Raw genomic sequence first — 20,820 nt, 5'->3', positions numbered from 1 at the left:
CTGGCCAAAAAATCGTGAAGATTGCCAATCTTCACGGTTCTTGGCAAAGGCAATCTTGCCAGTCCAATTTCTGCTTTCTGCAAAAATAGGTGAAACCAAAAAAAGCCGAAAAAGAATTATTTAACAATATTATTATTTAACAATCAAAAAGCAAAATTATGTAACAGTTACGTAATTTTTTGCAGTAGATACATTGTTAACACTCACAGTCATAAAAGCGCATAGTATTTGCGAAAAAAAAGGTATTTCAATGCGCCACAGAGAGAAATTACGTCATTTTTCCAAGCGGACTGATTCCCATGTATATGCCTCTAATTGGCTGTAAGATGCAACCCCGAAACCGCGGGCGAGTTATCGGGTTGAAGCGCCCATCGTCCCGACATGAACAATCTTTAATACTGTTATGTCAAATTTCAACTTTTCATGTTTTCCGCATTTTTTGATATCTGCCTTGCCCCCCCCCCCCCCCCCACCCACACACACACACACACAGACATCACCGACCGCTCTGATTGAGACAACCGAATATTTGTAGAACACATTTGATTTTCGTACTGGCGGTTTATGAGTGCGTATACATGACACACCTTTCTCGTTTTCATCAGATTTTCTGTCATCGTATATTGAGTATACTGAGTTTATTTCATATTCAAGCCGCTTCTCTACAAATAATCATAGTTTGTAATTAAAAAGCTTATTAGAAATCAAATTGAAAAATTGTTGATTAAATAAGTATTATGACTAATATCAAGTCCATACCGACCACAGTTTGCCTAGGCGTTTTTTGTTATTTATCATAGTTCTAAAAGCAACTAAAGAGTACAAGTACTACCATTAGAAAAACGATTTGTTTATAAGAAATCAAACTATTAAATAACTAATGTCTACAGCTACAGTTCATAATTTAACTAAAAATGGTGTGTTTGAATCACCACATGGAAGTTACAAATCAACATTCGACTCTAACTTGACCATGGGTGAATTCATGCGTTATGTTTTGACTGAAAAACACCCCGAAAGTTGTCTGACTGAGATAAAAACGGGAAGAAAAATAACTTTTTCCCGATTATTCGAGGTTGCAATAGACATAGCTGGCCAAATGTTGGAAGCTGGTATTCAAAAAGGGGCTAATTTGCACCTAGTTGCTGAAAATGATTTTGATTGTCCAGGTGTTTTGATTGCGTCTTATCTGAATGGGTACATTATGGGAGCTTCTAGTCCGTTTTCACCCTGGCTTGAGTTCAAAAGAAATATGACAACTCAATGTGCGACAGTTCTTGTAATGTCCAGAGACGTGTATGAGAGGTAGGTTTTGATAAATATATTTTTTTCAAAACTATGTTTTTTCCAGGTAGAGGATTGTGGCGAGGGGTGTGCATGAACGAAAGTTATTAAATACAAAAAAAGCCGCCGTGAAAGTCTCTTATGCTTCAAATTATGTCTCCTATTCTCTATTTTTTCTCTCTTATGCATAAAGTCTCGTATGCACTATTTTTCTCTGGGTGATTTGAACCTGATCTAGTTTTGCTATCAACGTTTGTTAAAAATTTTATACATCGCAATTTGTTTGAATATTTATTTGAATTCATTCCTTGTGAATTAAAATAAGTATTCAAACAAATAGCAATTAAATATAAAATTTTTCATACAAACGTGGATAGTAAAACTAGATCCGAATCAAATAACTCAGAGAAAAAACGCGCGCAACGCAATCCTATAAAGAAACAGTCACAATTCCTGTGCATTTTTATTAAAATGTTACTGTTAATTATGAACTCAAAAAATGAATGACAATTAGTTTAGGCAAACGTTTTTCAACATTTCTCAAAACGTGAGAGCTGGGCATTATCGCGTTTTATTTCCCATAAGGCGACTTATAATAGCCAAAATTCTTCGGACATAGTCGATAATTTTCCAGCTGTCTGAAAAAAATGAGATCCAACGGTGTCGCGTAAAAGTCATGTTTTTAAATGTGGACGTTAAATGATTGAATTTTCATTGAATTAATAATACGAACTTCATGTCATGATAATGATTGAATTATAATAATATACATCAACTTCCTAATTTTTTTTCGTAAATGTCATCTACATTTGATGTCCTTTTAAACTTTTTTCAAAAATTTTCATAATGGAGGCAAAACTCTCAAAAACGTAACGCTTGTAAAAACTACTTCAATTGTAAACTTTTAGCTATCCGAGTTGGTAGTTTGGTAAAAAAGAATATTCAAAAACTTGCGGGCAATTATTGTTTTAAAACTGTTCTTTGAGAGCCAACTTGTAAACAATTGAATTATTTTAAACACAACTTATTGAAAATTGAATGCGTTATCTCGGATCAGTGAGTTTCAAAAATGAGATCTCAACTTTGGCGAAAGAACAACTAAGAGAAAAATTTCTGACAACATCATTTGACTCTCATTACGGAGCAAAGCGCATGAAATTTTGTATAATCCGTCTTTTTAGGATTTAACAAGATTTTCTCAAAAACAATATTATATATTATTGATGATTGAAAGTGACAAGTTCTTCTCGAAATCTCAAAGGGTATTTCAAAACTTTTTATGCAACAGTGTTTTTTGGGAGGGGTACAAATTTTTTCAATCATAATCCAAGAAAATTTGGTTTTTGCGTCATGAAGACAATTAAAAACTTTTATCGCACTTTGAATCCTTCTAGATTGTCTTGCTAGCCTATTGTCCAAGTACACGAGAACTGCTGCTTTCATTCCTAAATGGATGCTAATTTTTGGTTATAACAAACAAATTAAACTGTAAAACTTGATCAAGTTGTTCTTCTTTAGCATTGGTAATTGCAACATTTAGTTTGTTTTTGCTGCAGATTGGTGCTAACTTTTTTCTACCAGATAAACAACTGATTAAAAAAAAATGCATCAAACGATAAAATGAATAAAACTTCATTATTTTAAACCTAGACTCTGCCCAGAGACAAAAAGCTATAAAATATTTCATCTCTTTCTCATTTAACTAAGTGTGCGGATAAATTTAATTTATTCTGTTTTTAGTTTATTCTCTATCTCATCTTTTAAAAAATGCAGTGAAGAATCTAGTACAAAACTAACGGAACTATTGGATTAAGATTCTAACTTTGAGCCAGGAATACAATTATTGGACCGTTCACTCTGTTGTAAAATTTTGTGATCTCTAAATTCAATGATCAATTGATCAGGCGACCGGGTTAAGGGTATCCTTAATTCAGACCTAGACTTATGAAAATACCCAAATAGTCTATTAGAAGGAGTCAATTTCGACCAAAAATATAGAGTCGAGCTGATTAGTTAAGGTAAAGAAAAACTCTTTTCATTAGTCGAGTGGAGTTTTCTTAATAGGAGATTGTGGTCGAGCATGGTCTTTTCATGGGTCGAGAAAAAATTTTCATCAGTCTGCTTCCTTCAATTGTAGAATTTTTTCTTGTGCTGCTGCGTTGCACATTTTGAAGCAGCATAGGAGCGAGACTAAACGAGCATTGATGTTGACTACTTTATCAGCAAATGTGATCAATAAGCTTGCACGTAAAATTTTTGAGGCAAAAATGCAGACTCATGAAAAGACTTCTACTCGACCCAAAATTTGGCAATAGCTATACCCAATTTTTTTAATTCATTTCTTTTGGGAGTAAACGACTTATGAATAGGTGCCCAATTCTTGTCGCGCAAAATTCCAATTTACTTTCTTGTTTCAATCAAATGGCCAGAGTGACAAAAATTGGGTCGGGAAAAAAACAATCATAAGTTTTGGGTCCAACAAAACTCCAAATGATTAAAAATGTCCAACAAAAATCTCTTCATAGCTCTATTTGGTCCACCATAGTCTTTTCATGCCCTGTTTCGGTCGAGCATGGTTTTCCAATTGTCAAGGTTTGGACTATGGATAGGGTCAGTAGTTACCACAGATACTACTAATCCGTGCTACGTAGAAATTAATGTGCACTTAAGTTAACAACGCGTTGGCATTTGAACCGTTGAATTTTAAAACTATTTTACCTTGTCTCAAATCCAGCCTATAAATTTGCAAAAGTGCTTCAAAACACATGTCATTTGACTTCACTGTCGAACTAAAAATTGCAACTACTTGGAAAATTGGGTGGAACGTGGAAAATTTTGGGCAATTGGGTGCAAGGTGAGAATAAGGTGGAAAATTGAATTTGCAACTTTCAAGATCGCTGGATCAGGACGAGAACAAAAATTCTGCCCAAAGAACCAGCGAAATCTGTGTTAAGAAAACTGAAGGAAACAAAATCTTTTATTTTCACACTTGAGTTCTCCGAATTCCGCAACGGAAAAATACAGAAAACAACTGCTTGACTAACAAAGAAAGGCTCGACTTTTTCGAGTTGGAGGACTTTGTAGAGTAACGTCAGATCTTGAAGTGAAACAAACTCTATAAGTCTGAAACAAAGAAAAAAATAATTATAAGTTACTTGTCTTTTCTGGTTGTTCTGTTGTTCTAAGCTAAAGCTCTTTCTGAGGAAAAATTTGGCCATATTTTCGAAGAATATATCTTTAGATTCGAAGAGGAAATTGACTACCCGTACCTGAAGCACTTGATCATTACGGACTCGCTTGGGGATGGGGATGACCTGCAAATCAAAATTACTGTCAAGAATTATCATCCAACGCAACATCATTGTTATGATGCCACAGGGAAATGTTTCTTACAACCCCCCCCCCCCCCCCTTAACCTCTATAAACTACATGTAATTTGGAAGAATAAAAGTCTAACAAGGAGGTTTTTGATAAAGTTCATTTTTGCTTGCATACTGCTCCAGGCCCTCAAATGCCATGCTTTAGAGAACAGAAACGAAGAACCCGGTGTGAATTTCTGGGTCATCTTAGAAGGAACGTATTTTGTTCCATAAATGATAAGCAACCCTTCTCAGTATGATGTTTCAATGATTACTAAGATTCACATATGATCTTCTGACGGAAATTCAGAACCCCATATGGAACTAAGAACCAATAGAAAATTACTATTTGAATCAATCATCTTTAAGCAAAATCAAGACTATGTTTAAAAATACAACCTCAAAGTACCTGTGGAATGTTCACTTGACTATTAAGAGAGTAAAAGTGGATTGTTACCAAAAAGTATATTTTTGGTCAGATATTCGGTACCGGTTTTTTCGCAAAATGTGGTTTTTCTTTTGCCAAATGCTTTGTCAATTATAATTTTTGTGTCTTTATAGTCATTGTTTAAATTTCAGAATTATAATCAACCCTCCTTGTTGCATATAAAAAAGACACTTGAGCAAAAAAATTGTAATAGTAGAAAGGAGCCACGCAACGTGGAAACCTTTGTTCTAAATCTGCAATAAATATGGTAGAAAAAAATCTGTTACTTTGAACACTAATATTCAGAAGTTTTTATTGTTTCCAAATTCTTGGATGTAAATTAGTTTCAACGCGGATATTGAGAGTAAATTTTAATTGATTCGGTAATTTAGAACATCAAGACATGATCGATCTTGACAAAAGAAACAAAGAATGTAATGAAGTAGAAATAACGGAATTTAACTTTGAAATGTCTGAAGGTTCTCAAACAGAAGCAAATTGGAGAATGAGAATTTCAATATCCAACAAAACTAAAAAAAATTTCAAGACGATTGCATTTTTGAAGAACTCCTCAGTGATTCTGGAATTTTTATCGTGCAAGATCTGACAAATTTCTGACAAAACCATCTTGCTAACAGCCTGTAAGGGGATGCATCTTCTTATCAGGTCTGATAAGACGTTTCTCAGATCTTATACGATAAAAATTCCGTCTTATCAGATCTTACACGATAAAAATTCCGTCTTATCAGATCTTACACGATAAAAATTTCCTCTTATCAGATCTTATACGATAAACATTTGGAAAGCTATGACTCTAAAAGTTCTTGAAGTATGACATGCTCTTCAAATTGAAGACAATTCAGAGTTGTTTTCAAGCAGTAGCCGAAAAGCTACAGCATGCAACACTTAAGCGTCAGAGCAACAAAGAGAAAAGTATCTTATAATGACCTTTAAGACTTATAAGATATTGTAAAAAAAGGTTATTCCAGTGGCAAGGGCTTTCTTTGAAGCGCTGATTATCAAACTAGGCTGAAAATTTTTTTCAAAGACCGAAACTATCTTGGACTGCTAAATTTAGTCAAAGTACCCAGTTAACACTCACAAAAAAACTGCCACCAAAACAGAATCAACACTCATTTTTTTGTTTCATAATTGGTTAGTTGACCGATTTTTTTACTTTCATAGGAACTTGATTACGTTATACGGTTATATTGAAATTATTAAAACATGTCTTATAAGATCTTGCACGATAAAAATTCCGTCTTATCAGATCTTACACGACAAAAATTCTGGTAAGAGGAATTTTTATCTTATAAGATGTCTTATAAGATCTTACACGATAAAAATTTCTCCTGACAGAATTTTTATCGTGTAAGTTCTGATAAGAGGAATTTTTATCGTGTAAGATCTGCTCAGATCTTACACGATAAAAATTCTTAGTCAGCATCTTATCAGTTCTTACAAGATAAAAATTCCACAATCACTGGGACTGGACAAGAAGTTATGGAGGTTTTTATCACTTAGCTATGGAATGGTTCCCTTGAATAAAATATTCCAATAAATCCTATGAATGACAGATTTAACTTGTAATTGTTGCAAGTAACATCGAGCAAAATTAATTTCATTTGAAATTGAAATTTTTATGCGCTGCTTTTAGGAGGCAAGCACTGCTTATAGAAAGTTGCAAGAATAACAAAAATGGAATCCGCTTTTTTGAAGCTCAATGGCCAAGAAAAGAATTGATTTTTTCAGAGCTATAACTTGAGGCTTAAAAACAACTCCATCTTTCTTGTGAACCCTGTCGTACTTTATTATTTTGCTGTGATGATTTGCGGTGCCAGATTACAAAGGGAATATTATTTGACTATTCGCGGCGCGAGATCTACTTTCACTTTGTTTCGCTTACTCGCGGAGCGGGAAATTAAGAGAAGGTTTTGCAAACTGAACTGATTTGCAGAAAGTCAGAACAATGAAATTAATAAACTAAAACTACTCGAGCACAACGTGAATGCGTGATCAGACATGTCTGATCACGAAGCGGGAAACTAACCAGACAGTTGAAACAAGATCATAAGATTAAGATTAAGATAATGAACTAGATTAAGAGCATCATATAAATTTTACTGAATGAATGAAATTGAGAAATAAATAATTGTTCGGGTATCACATACCCTTTGCAGCAAGAGAAAATTGTAGAATACAATTTTCAAAATTTATATAATAACAATATTTACAAATTAATACAAGGTCCCCGTTTAAATAGATAATATCAATATATTTACTGGTTATCATAGCTAAAAATACGATGATTAAAACAATATACGATGTTTTTCTTTTTGCAGTTTTCGAGCATTACAAATTCCAATCTTCATTGTCAGAATCCTGTTTCTCTGCCTCGAGAGCTGTCATCGTCCGAACCAGCGTTGGGGTGTCCACATATAGCAGAGGCGTGTTTCGGGTAGCGGGAGGCGAGACAGAACCGATACGGGGTGACACATTTTGTTCCTCGGGCTGATTTTCCACAATTTGCTGTACCGATTCGACAATAGTGTCAGGTGGTGCAAAATTTTCCACATCGCCCGCTCGGCGGGGTCGTTTCGGTGGAGGCAAAATATCAGAAGCTGGTGGAGAAGTCTCGAAGCCATAATATGATGGGCTTCGACGAGGACGGTCTGAAGTACGCGTAGAAGATGATGTTGTGGCCGCGTGAGTAGACGTAGTTGTGGTTGGTTCGCTAGTTGAGAGTGGAGGTTGTTGATTGCGTATCGCAGAGAAGTTTGGTAATTTTGGAATGCGTCCCCGCATCGCGCGTGAGATATTCGATCTTTGCGATGAAACCCCGCTGACGGTTCTCTCTTCCTGTGCTTCATTTTCTTGTCACCCTTTTGCTTTCGGGTGAACTCTTTGATATGGCTGTGAATCAGCTCTTCCACGACTTTTTCTCCAGAACGGGGTCCGCGTCTATCCGCATAAACTTTCAGTGGAGTTTGCCTCTCCAACTTTGTGCCAAATTTCGCAATATCGCTATTGCGAACTGTCACTACTTGCTTGCCCGGTTCTTTTATGGTCGACGTGGTGGGGCTCACTTTGAGAATTTGTGACCCAGGGGCAAGGACCTCGTATAAACCTTCCAAGTTCTTTTTCGAGCGTTTCTTGCCATGAACCTTTCTCGCAAGATTCAGTTCGGCCGCACGCTCTTTCAGGGGAATGGGGCGGATCGCCGTGGTCTTGAGGAATCTTGGTTCCCCATCTGTACTGGCCTGCTCCCTGGATCGTGCTTCAGCTGTAGCTCGGGTCATGCCAAGTTCTACTTCGATATCGCTACGATATCCATTGGTCCACTTATCGTCAGGCAGGATCTCTTCGGGCATCACTGTGTCTTCGTCTAAATAATGATTTATAATACTCTTGTATGACAGGTTCAGCAAATTAGGTTTAGTTGCAATCACGCTTAGCGGGGTATTAGGCTTTCTTCCAAAGTGCGCTTCGAAGGGCGAGGTCTTTGTTGTTCTTTGTTTACATATACGCAATTGGTGAATGATTATCTTTAATGCATGCTTTACATGAAACGCGTGTGTAGATAATTTCTCTTCTTTGATACATGCGAGTCTATTCTTAATTGTTTGAATTAATCGTTCCACTAACCCAATAGCACGATGATCATTTACCGGCGCTTCAATAATCTCGATGTTGTTTTTATTACAAAAAGTCTTTACTTGATGTCCAATTAAACATTTTGCTTGGTCCAAACGAATAGATCTTGGAATTCCATGAATTTCAATATACATGTCCAAAAATTTCAAAACATTTGGGCCATTAGCTTTGTCGTAAATATATGCAGTTGGATATTTAGAAAAACGATCAATTGCTGCCAAAAAGTACACCTCATTGCCCTTTTCATCAAAAATTGGTCCCCCAAAATCGATTTGAATTTCTTGATTAGGTTCAACACATGGTATATTAGGAGTGAAATGTTTAGCGGGAATAATTGATTTAAGATTCTTACCGATTGCTGTACATGGTTTGCACTCAGTGGATTTGACTATTAATTCCCTGTGCATGTAGGGCCACCAGGAGTGTGTATCCATACAAATCATGCCCCAGGTACCTGGGTGACTTGAATGGATATCGTCGATCAGCGCTTCGCGGAGCACGTTAGGGATAGCCACTCGTTCATCTACGCACACGCACCCGGAGCGCACGTGCAGATCCCTCTAATACGAGTGTATGTAGGGGTTTATTGCCTTAAATCTGCTTTCGTTGTTAGTCAAGATGCAATCTCTGACCTCTTTAAGTACAGCGTCCTTACTAGTTAGAGAGGCAATCAGAGACTTATTAAAAATTTTGGAGACGATATAATCGAAAGTGGGTACGTGCGGGCTCGGCGTCAATGGGGTACTAGCATTAGAAGAATGAGTTGCGGATGGGGGAGTTGTGTTTGGTGCCGTACTTGTTGCATGCGGTGTACTAAGATTTTGTATAGATTGATTCGCCGCGCGAGAGCTGGTTGGCAAATTCGATCGCGTACTTGCGGGGCGCGTAGTGTTGTCGCTAGTTGAGGGTTGATCCGCTGCGCGGGATGCATCATTGAATCGGACTCGGGTTATTTTCTTTTTCGAAGGCATTCTACTATTTATTGAATTGATATATTTGAATACGGATGATGATTGATTAGAATTATTTAGTTTAGAAGGATGCAACTGATTTCTAGATTGACAAGAGGCAAAAAGCACTGATTTTAATTCTGGGTGATGACTTTTAGAAGTATTTGTGGAATGTGATTTGATTGGCGGGATTTGTAATTGAGTGAATGAATGCTCGCGCAGCGCGTATGTCACTTTATTCCTAATTTGGATTAATTGTTTGTTGTTTCTGGTATTTTGCAGGGCGAGAGAGGTGCAAAGTGGATTTTGGGACGCGAGTGTTGCATACTTTAAATTGTTTAATTGACAAATACTATTTGAGGCATGATTTCGCGTAGCGAGTGAATTGCCAAATACATGTTTGCGTACCCGCGTAGCGCGGGTGTTAATTGAATTTACTGAATTATTAGTGGTCCCAATTTTAGGTGTAGTTTGTAATGCGGGATCAAGTATCTCAATTTTAGATGTGTTTTGCGGGTCGAGAGTGTAATTTGTTAATAACTGGTGTAAATGTGATGCAGGGTGTTCAGTGTTTAATTCTAATGCGTTAATTGATTTCGAGATCAGATTCAATTTGGCAACAATAAATTCTTCATCGTATGTAGAGATTTTTTTTAGCTTTTTGTGATGGATTGCGAGAAATATAATCGACCAAACCCATTTTTGCCCCAGGAAGGTGTTCAATATCAAATTGAAAAGGAAGAAGGCGATCGACCCAGCGGGTCAATCTACTATTGTATGATTTATTAGATCTATGTTCTTTCATGATTGAGAGAAGTGCTATGTGATCGGTAATTACTTTAAATTGTTTTCCATACAGATAATTTTTAAAATATTCTGTTGACCAGACTACACCAAAAAATTCAAGTTCATTTACACTATAACGCTCTTAACAGGAATTTAAAAATCGGGACGCAAATGCAATTGGTTTCCACCCATCTACAGTTAATTGTTCGAGAGCCGCGCCAAGACCTGAGCGGGATGCGTCGCATTTCACGCGTGTTTCGAGTTGCGGATTGTAATGACTATTTGCGGTTGCATTCGCTATGCGAGTCTTAATTTCTTGAAAACAATTTTCATGTTCAGTTGTCCAGATGAATTTTGAAGACTTCCGCAGTAGCGGGCGAAGAGGATGACTTATTTGGGCTAGATTAGGGATAAATTTCCCAATATAATGAACGGATCCCAAAAATGAACGGAGTTTCTTCAAAGTTTTCGGAGCTTCGAGAGCCAGAATTGCTGCGGTCTTAGATTCGAGGGGCGAAATACCTTCTTGTTATATATGATACCCAAGCCAATCAATTTCTAATTTACCAAAGTGGCATTTAGGAAGATTTATCCTAAGATTTTCGTCGTCTAAACGTTGGAGACATTTCATGACATAATTTTTGTGATCAATCAGAGACCCTTTGCTAACAATTAAAATATCATCCTAAAAGCAATATGTATTTTCTAAACCAATTAGAGTATAATCCATAGCTTTTTGAAATTCAGCTGGCATATCTGTATGTCCGTAAAATCCTGTTTGAAATCTGTAAGTGCCATTCATATCTCCACTAATAATATTAAAATTACAATGATTAGCTGTGTTGATGTCCAGATTTAATTGACTATAAGCGTATTTCAAATCAATCGTAGAAAAGTACGTTATGTTTTACGAAGCGGGAGCACTTATTTGCTGAGATATTGATTCAATTAACGTGTCAATGTTTGGCATTTGATACTTGTTCTTGTGAATAGCTTTATTTAAAACTTTTGAATCCAGTGCAAGCTTTATCGTTTGGTCTTTTTAACTGTAACCACAATAGGTGAGATGAAATAATTATCAGGACAGCTTGACAGTTTTATAATGTGTTTTTCAGCTAATAGTTTTCTAAGTTCTGTATTAACTTTATCTTGAAGATTGATAGGAATTCGTCTACCTTTTTGATGTCTAGGTTGGAAATTCTTGTGAAATTTAGATTTTGCTACATGACTTTTTGATCGTCCAATGCGTGATACCAAACCAGGAAACTTTTTGGCTATCTGTTCTTTAAATTCAGGGTGGCGATGTTGTTGACACTGTTACCTTTAATAAGTGTAGACTGAGTTACAGCAAGTCCAAGTTGGTTGAACAAATCACGACCTATTAAGGACTTTAAACCGTCGGCCACAACTGTGAAAGCTGCTGTGTCGCATACCCATCCTTTGCTCGTTACGGGGGCTTGAATCTTTCCCAGTACCTGTATTGGTTCGTTAGAGAAGTTTCGTAGTTGTGGTGGTGACGATTCTTGAATCCAGAAAGCGCGGGGGCTGCTTTGTACCACTTGCGACGCGAGTGAATGATGAAGTATACTGCATGCACTCCCGGAGTCCACGAGTAGAGTTGTATTGACATTTACAATCTTGAGAGGCATATTGAGGGGTTCAACTTTCTCCACTGCGGTTTCAATCATTGCGACTGTGTTGTCCTCTTCACCGCTGCTGTAGTCTGATTCATAGAGTTTTGCCGGTTGGACAAAATTTACCGAGTCCTCTGGGTGTGGCTCTTCTTCTACCACCCGAACCATCTTTTTCTTGGGATCTTGGGGCTTTACGTTGATGTTCTTTTGCTGTTTACGGCAGACCTTTGCAAAGTGATTTAATAACCCGCAATTGTTGCATGTCTTTCCTTTTGCAATGCACTTTTCGCGATGATTTGGGAGCCAGACTCCGCCACAATTCGAACAATGCAGTGTTGATCTATTATTTTGTTTGGGAACATTATTATTGTTCTGCCAATACTATCTTCGTGAGTTGTTGTTGAATTGAATAGCATTGACATTCGCCGGAACAACAATTTTATTGTGCTGTTGTATTTGATGTTGGTTTCGCATCCCGAGTTCCATATTGATTGCGAGTTCCAACGCCTGTCGCGGTTCTACCGTTTGTTTTAGTAGTTCTTTTTGGATTTCGGGATCGATCAGATTTGTGATGAATACATCCCGAATTAGGGTCTCCTCTTTGTTTTCAAAATCACAGTTTTCCGCCAGTTCTTTTAATTTAACATAGAAATGCTCAACAGTTTCCCCTCTAAGCTGTTTTGTGATCAGGAAGACATGTCTGTCAAATGTTATGTTGCGCGGGCGAATGAATGCTTCCTCCACGATTTTCCAAAAATCGATAGTAGCTAGAGTGTCTATCATGATATGCGGGTTCTTACAGTTAAGGATACGACGTCCCTCTATTCCGATGCTCAAGTAAAGAAGAGAGACTGTTTTTCGGTCTGCCAATGACCAGGGTTTGTCGCCACACATGATGCCTACCTCAATAAGTCGTTGGCATTTGTTTTGCCAGTTCATTTTTTGTTGCGCGTTGCGCGCGTTCCTCTCCCTCTCTGATTGTGCAGATGCACCCACAATTGTCTCAATTGGCTCTAGATGTAGTTCTACCGTATCAGTTTTTGGGCCGAGTAGCGTGTCCAAAATGATGTTTTCGTTGGCTAAGAGTGCCAGTTTGTATTGTACCCTCCACTTCTTCCAGCGGAGTGGTGGATCCGGTGTTGGTTTGTCCCAGAAAGGGTCGATTCCAAGGGGTGTTCTTTTCGTTGCTGACTGCGCCATGTCGTATTTTAATATTTTGCTGTGATGATTTGCGGTGCGAGATTACAAAGGGAATATTATTTGACTATTCGCGGCGCGAGATCTACTTTCACTTTTGTTTCGCTTACTCGCGGATCGGGAAATTAAGAGAGGGTTTTGTAAACTGAATTGAATTGCAGAAAGTCAGAACAATGAAATTAATAAACTAAAACCACTCGAGCACAACGTGAATGCGTGATCAGACATGTCTGATCACGAAGCGGGAAACTAACCAGACAGTTGAAACAAGATCATAAGATTAAGATTAAGATAATGAACTAAATTAAGAGCATCATATAAATTTTACTGCATCAATGAAATTGAGAAATAAATAATTGTTCGGGTATCACAAAACCAATTGCAACCAACAAAAACCATTGATATGCCTGAAGCTGATAATTGTTTGAAATTTTTTAGTATATCATATATTGATTCAACGACATTTAAACGAAAATTACTAACAGATTTTCACCTTATTAAACGAATTTTTTAAAAAAGAGAAACCTTTTATTTTTCCACATTTTGGTTGCAAAAGGACCAATTGTAATGGAAGAGATAGATGGATAACGATAAAGAAAATTTGCCTCTGAATAAAAATTATTTTTTCAGTTCAACGATTTCAAATTATTGTTTCTTCTTTTCCAGTGAAGAACATGATGATTTCCATTACAAAAAATTTTAAAATTAACAAAGTCAAACGATTAAATATGTAAACAGTCGAAATCTTACATTATTATATCTGGTGTTTTTTAGTGACTCAGTTCCATCTAGCTATGTTTTACAATTGCACTTCTCTTGTAACATCAAAAACAGGAATGATTGTTTGTTCTATAATGAGTTTGTTATGTCACCGAAAGATTTAAGGAGTATCAAAAGGGTAGATGTGGTCCAGCCAGTTTTTTTTTCGAATTTCCCAGATTAATTTTTGGACTTTTTTCAAGGAAATCCATTCAGAAAAGGTTAAATGCTTGTATAGTAAGGAATAAAATTAAATTAAGGAGAAAAGTTGCGAACAATCTACAAATTAAAGTAAAATTTATAGTTTTTTGTTCTAAATTTGAGCCTTTTTTTGCGAAAATTTAAAATATAATAAAAATAATTTACAATTCTAGATTCTTTTTCAACTAGGAAGACGGTTTTTTTGCAATAAGGACGGGGTGGTCTGTAGATAACCCAGAAACAATTCCAGAACTGGACGGTGTTTGTGAATTTCTATTTTCGTCTGGAACGACTGGAACTCCCAAAGCGGTCAAAATTACCCACAAGATGTTGATCCACTCCTGCGAGAGAAATTCGGTCCTTGGAACTATGGGTTACAACAAATCTAGTCAATTCCTACTCGTGAACGCATTTTCACATGTCGGGAGTCAAGTGTTCGATTTTTTGATTCCGGCTTTTAATGGAGCAAATATTGTCATGGGTAAGAACCCTGGTTACACAGGACAGCTGGAATTGATCGAAAAGTACAAAATATCCCATATCAATCCATCGCCTGCTAACTTAAACTTTTGGGCAAAATATGAAGACATTCACAAGCATGATTTGTCTTCGTTGAATTATATTTTAATTGGTTCAGCGTGCCCAAATTTTGACTTGATCGACATATTTGTTCAGAAAGCAGGTTTGAAATCTTCGGTTAAACTTCGGAACACATACGGAGCGACCGAAACGGCAAGTTGCACGTTTTGTCAGAACGAATTTACAGATTCGGACATTCGATCGATCGGCTTGGCGGCTCCTGGTGTTTCGTTCAAGGTCATTGACCCCGAAGATGAGTTTAAGGTCATTACTGAACCCGAAATTGAGGGTGAGCTTGTGATAAAGCTGCATAACGAACTACCTTTATACTTTAAGGACCCAACAAAAACCGCGACAGCTTTAACGTCTGACGGTTTTTACAAAACGGGTGATCTCGTAAAACTTGACGGAAGATTTCAAATTTATTTAAGTGGTCGAATAAGCGAGTTTATAAAATATTGCGGGTTCACAATTTCGCCAGCGCTGCTTGAACAAATTGTGATGGAAAGCGATTTAGCTGTAGACTGTGCCGTTGTGGGAAAACCCGACGAGCTCAAAGTCGAGGTTCCCACAGCTTGTGTTGTGCTTTCCGAGAAGGGAAAACATCTTGGGAAAGCTGAACTTGAACAGCAATTACTTGATCTGGTGGCTGGTCAAGTTCAGGAAAGTAGAACGCTTCGAGAGGTCGAGATAGTTGAAGAAGTTCCTAGAAATCCGAATGAGAAAATAATTCGAAAAGCTCTGGTTCAACAGCTGCTTGAAAATGGACGGCAGCATGTGAACGGAGTAAGCTGACACTAAAAATTGAATATTGCTGTTTGTATGTATAAAGACGTGAGTATATATTTGTGCCCCCCCCCTCCGTTACAACAGATTATGTACCAGTACATAGTAAATTATTCTGTAAATTGTAGCTCGTGATTTTAGCCCTTTTAGGCGTCGTGTATGGACCCACTACATTGGGGGGGCACAAGCGGAAAAGATTCGACAATTTGATGCAAGTTAAATTGATCCTACTTTTCAATTTTATTTCTATTGAAACTTACACCACATTGAAAACAAATTTGTAATACAGAATAATTTGGCTTTGTTTCCGTGAGGACAATATTATGTAACTTAGGCCAATAAAATAATAATGATTTTTATAAATCTTTTCCACAGAATGTTTTTAATTTTGTACAATTTTATAATGATTGCATAGCTAACTCAGTTAATCAGATTATTGTTTATAGTTACAAAAAAAGTTCGAAGAAAAAGATGTTAATTCATTTTTAACATGCTGTCTTTGTTGCTTTTGTGATTAACTAGAATTAGAACTCAACCCAGGTTGAGGTCCAGAACCAAATTTTCGTCTGACCAGATTTTCCAGACCGAAATTATCTCTGATCAGACTTTCCAGACACAAAAAGTCTCTGATCAGACTTTTCAGAACGAAGGAGTTCTGATCAGACCATCTTAAGACCATGGTCCAGACTCAAATTCAGACCATTACCCAGAACTTAATCAGACTATGATCAGACTCAAGTGCGCTCGAAGAGGTTATGAACAGACCCGGTTGCGCTCGAAACATTTATGTCCAGACCCAGCTGCGCTTGCAGCCATTTATGATCAGACTGAAGTGCGCTCGAAACCGGTTCTGATCAGACTCGAAATAGTCTGATCAGAGAAAGATTTTAGTTATGAAAAATCTCTTGTTTTTGCTATAATATATTTTTTTCATAAAAACTGATGTTTGAAGTATTTAATTGATCTAAGGAAAAATCAATTATAAAAGTATTGCTAAAGAAAACGAAACCCAACTGTTGAGAACAAATTTTATTTAGTATACCAATTAGTGTATAATTTCGACTCAATGGATAAGTTTAGACTGCTTTCCATAAGAAACATCGTGGTCTCCAGTTGATCAAAATTTCCTATGAAGGGGTCCGGCCTCTGCTATCAGCTGGACTCCTTTTTTCTGATCAGATCCAAGTGCGCTCGAAGAGGTTATGATCAGACCCAATTGCGCTCGAAGGCACCTCTGATCAGACAAAAATGCGCTCGAAGAGGATATGATCAGACCCATTTGCGCTCGAAGTCGCCTCTGATCAGACCCAAGTGCGCTCGAATCCGCCTATGATCAGAATTTTCAGACCAAATTGACCTCTGATCAGACCATCTCCAGACCATCGTCCAGACTGTAGTGCGCTCGAACCTCCTTCCAGAACCTGTAATTTCGGTCTGGGAACAGACGGGTGTGCGCTCGACTGGGTCTGATCATAAACCAATTTGGGTCTGGACCTCAACCTGGGAACTAACAGCTGGCAATGTGGAACGAATAATAAGAGTTTCAAACCTTTTTGAAGATAATACTAACGGATAGAAAAAAATGTATTGATAAATTTATAATTCAAAATTTAAATTGAGCTAATTTTCTAAGCAAGTGTTTGTTCGACAAATTGCTTGCTGATAATTTCTTGCAGATTGTTAATAAATTTATTGATTAAAACTCGAAGTTTATTTGAGTGTAAAAAACGATGTGCTATTTTCGTTAAGTCAATTTTGACCAATCAATATCTTTTGCGAAGAGATTTTGAAGTGGTAGCATTGAAAACCTCATGAGAAAATGACTCAACTGTCAAAAACACGTTGTCGATTTTTTGAATTTTCGTGTGGGTAAAAAACGAGGCTCACAATTTTCAGAATGTTTTAATTCTGTTGCTATCTCTCAACATCAAAACGCTTCAACTTAACCCGAGTTTACGGTAAAAAGTTTTTGTGCCAGTCCGTTTAACATCTGCAAATGCGATAACTCTATGGAGCTAAAAATGGCTTTTTATACTGCATGAAGAATTTCCGCTGCATCGGACCGGGGTTTTTGCTTTTTCAAATCTCTTCACTCATTTCTGAAGTCAAATGTCGGTAATTATAGCCAAATAGAAGTGATATTTCTAATCACGGCAAAGTTCTTAAGAAAAAAATGGAAATGTATTTAAGGCTTTAATTTCTTCACGCCTTAAATTTTTATTTTAGGTGAAATTGAGGAAACTAAGTTTGATCAAGTTTCTGTCTTTCAAGTGCATCAATTTGGCCTCTGTTCTCGAATTTTTTGTGTTCACTCTTTCTTGATTTCTACTGAAAGTTATACACAGGTAAAAAGTTTCATTACATTGAAAACGTAATACGGCATCTGATGACAACAAATGGATTTTGCGAATTTAGTACTAGTTGTTTTCACAAACCACTAAATGTTCTTTTTGAGATTTGCTCGCATATGTTGTTTTTTAATGTTGGAGCACTTACAGTAACTAATGACAGCGCGCATGTTTTTTAAGTAGAGCACCAGTTCAAAACGTTTTTGGCTGTGATTGCGATTCTTGTTGTCATCATGACAAAACAATTTTTACTTTAGTTAAACTTTACTTCAATTTTTTTATTGTCGTTTCTGATGTCTAAATAGTTAATCTCATTAATAACAGTTGTCGTTGACTAATTAAGACTCGCCAAAGACCAGCTTAATCAATTTTCTGATAAATATAAATGATCATGCTGTTTGACATAAACCTTTAACTAATCATTATTCAACTTGAAACCTTTCCAAACAATTTAAAAAGTTTTTCGAGTCTTGCCTTGCTGTCTCCTGATCTGGATAAGAACAGATGGAATCGGAAATCTAGCGAGGCTAGATATAATCTTTGAGTAGTTTCAGTTGGTAGCTAATATTTTTTTTTAGCTTCGACACCATGTATCTTTTTCCACAAAGGAATATATATTCAGTTTTGCCTTGATGTTTCCTGATTTCTATGATAACATTTATCATCTGCAATCTAGTGAAGCCTAATGTAATGAACTCAGTAGTTTCAGATTGTAGCTATTTTTCTTAGCAAAAAATGTTAAATTGAAACCCTCTCAGTTGGTTTTGAATTTTGACTTGCGGTCTGGTTACCAAATTTAGTTTTTGTATAGTTTTAGAATAATGAAAATCAAGTCTCACATTATTGTCAACTTTGTTAATTGCCCTTTAAATTTTATTTTTTAGTAATTAGATTTTCTGCCGCTTAGTGGTTCAAAATTTTTAAAAATGTGCTTACTTGATTACTTGTTTTATCTCTTTTGAAAAATTTCTTCTAAAGATTTTTGACATAACTCTATGTTTCGTAACAGTTTTGTTGTTATTTTGGCTTTTAAGGATCACATTAGAACGAATGAAGTGTCATACGGCAAAACAAAACAAAACGACGAGCACAGCAACATATAACTAAGCTTATTCTACACGTTTGTAACTATTAAAATAAAAAAAATTCAGAGTCAGATATCAATCCTACGGAAAATACCCTCTGCAGCAATGTTATACAAATATCAGTAAAAAGCTTTCAATATTGGTATTCCGTTCAGTACCCTTTCCGATGTCCTCAAATTCTATGTTCATGAATTTTGGCAATGCTTTTTTCTAATGGAATGAAGAGCAAAGCATATTTTTAAATTTCTAGTAATACTGTGTTCTAGTAATTTTTTGTTCCACCACACTTAAGAATCCAGTCATTATTCATTATTTTTGTGTCTTGGTATTCATTGTCTTTTATTCATTGTCTTCGTGTCATTGTCTTCTACGGAAAGTGTCTATGTGCAGACCCTCCCAGACGGAAAGTGTCTATGTCCAGACCCTCCCAGACGGAAAGTGCCTATGTCCAGACCGTCCCAGACGGAAAGTGCCTATGTCCAGACTTTCGTGTGTTCCAAAGGAAAATTCGTGCACTCCAAAATTGATAATTTGTGCGTTCATGTCCAGACTATCTTGTGTTCAAAAGACCCTATGTCCAGACTTTCGCGCGGTCAAAATTGCCTATGACCAGACTTTCGTGCGTTCCAAAATTGATAATTTGTGCGTTTATGCACAGACTATCGTCCGTTTAAAAGACCCTATGTCCAGACTTTAGTGCGTTCAAAATTGCCTATGTCCGGAATTTTGTGTGTTCCAAACCAAAAAAATCGTCCGCTGCAAAATTGATAGTCTGTGCATTTTTGTCGAGACTATCCTGTTTTCAAAAGACCTTATGTCGAGACTTTAGTTGTTCAAAATTGCCTATGTCCGGATTTTTGAGTGTTCCAAACCTCAACCTGGAAGCCCTCGTAAACAGGTTGTAATACTTCTTGTATGATGCACACCTGGTGCCAAGATCCCATTTTGTGTCTGGCTGTAAAATTTGTTTGCAAATGATAATATTTTACAGAAGTGAACAACCCTTTTACAAACGATTCCTATATTTTCCCGTAATAATAGAAGTTTCATTAGTGTAACCATTTTACACGGTTATAGTAATTATAGTACTAATACCCGGGTTGAGAAATTGCGACGAAATCGAAGCAAGAACTGTCGTTTTTGGTCGACTTTTGTCGATTTCGTCGGTTTTTTACGACGGAAGTGTCGATTATCCACGTTTTCGTCGGTATTGTCGGTATTTGATGTAAGAAGTGTCGATTAGCGTAGTTTTCGTCGGTATTGTCGGTTTTGGCAGTAAGAAGTGTCGATTATCGTCGTTTTTTGTCGGTATTGTCAGTCTCAATTTGTTTTGAATACAAAAGAAATAGAGTAAAATTAAGTGACACGTGGTGAAGTGGAGGAGAAGGTGGCTAGTAATATACGGGTCCAAGGTTCGAATCCTGGCAGGGACTGTCCGGTTTGTGAAATTTTTAAATTGGCAAAAACCGACGATATTTACGTTAAAATACTAACGAAAACCGATCAAAACGACGAAAAAAACGTAAGGGCTTTGATCGGTTTTGGCGAAGTAAAAGCGACGATATTCGACGATTTCTTATGTTTAAATCCGAATAATTTCTCATCACGGGTAATAATGGAACACATAGGAATTGGGAATATCGGCCTTAGGGCGTGTGTTGACCTTTGGTCGTCGTTTCAATTCCTATATTTACATTTACTTAGTAAGCCCAATCAATTAAATTTTTTCAACCTGTATCATTAAAACAAAGTGAAGACGTAACTGACACAT

General features: G+C 36.7%; 1 protein-coding gene across 1 annotated transcript; it reads left to right on the top strand.

Moving 5' to 3' along the window:
• The first annotated feature begins 768 nt into the window (after nucleotides 1-768).
• Nucleotides 769-16,110, top strand: LOC142354735 (uncharacterized). The gene is made up of 3 exons (XM_075407118.1): nucleotides 769-1,305; nucleotides 4,526-4,662; nucleotides 14,502-16,110. Exons 1-3 carry the CDS (start codon nucleotides 881-883, stop codon nucleotides 15,623-15,625), a joined length of 1,686 nt encoding a protein of 561 aa, XP_075263233.1. The 5' UTR covers nucleotides 769-880; the 3' UTR covers nucleotides 15,626-16,110.
• Nucleotides 16,111-20,820: the final 4,710 nt, after the last annotated feature.

The sequence above is a fragment of the Convolutriloba macropyga genome, chromosome 15 (assembly GCF_964194025.1).
Source record: "Convolutriloba macropyga chromosome 15, txConMacr16.3, whole genome shotgun sequence".
In the NCBI taxonomy this organism is placed as follows: Eukaryota; Metazoa; Xenacoelomorpha; order Acoela; family Convolutidae; genus Convolutriloba; species Convolutriloba macropyga.
The sequence above is the reverse complement of the archived record's forward strand: the minus strand, read 5'-3'. Positions and strand labels throughout refer to the sequence as shown.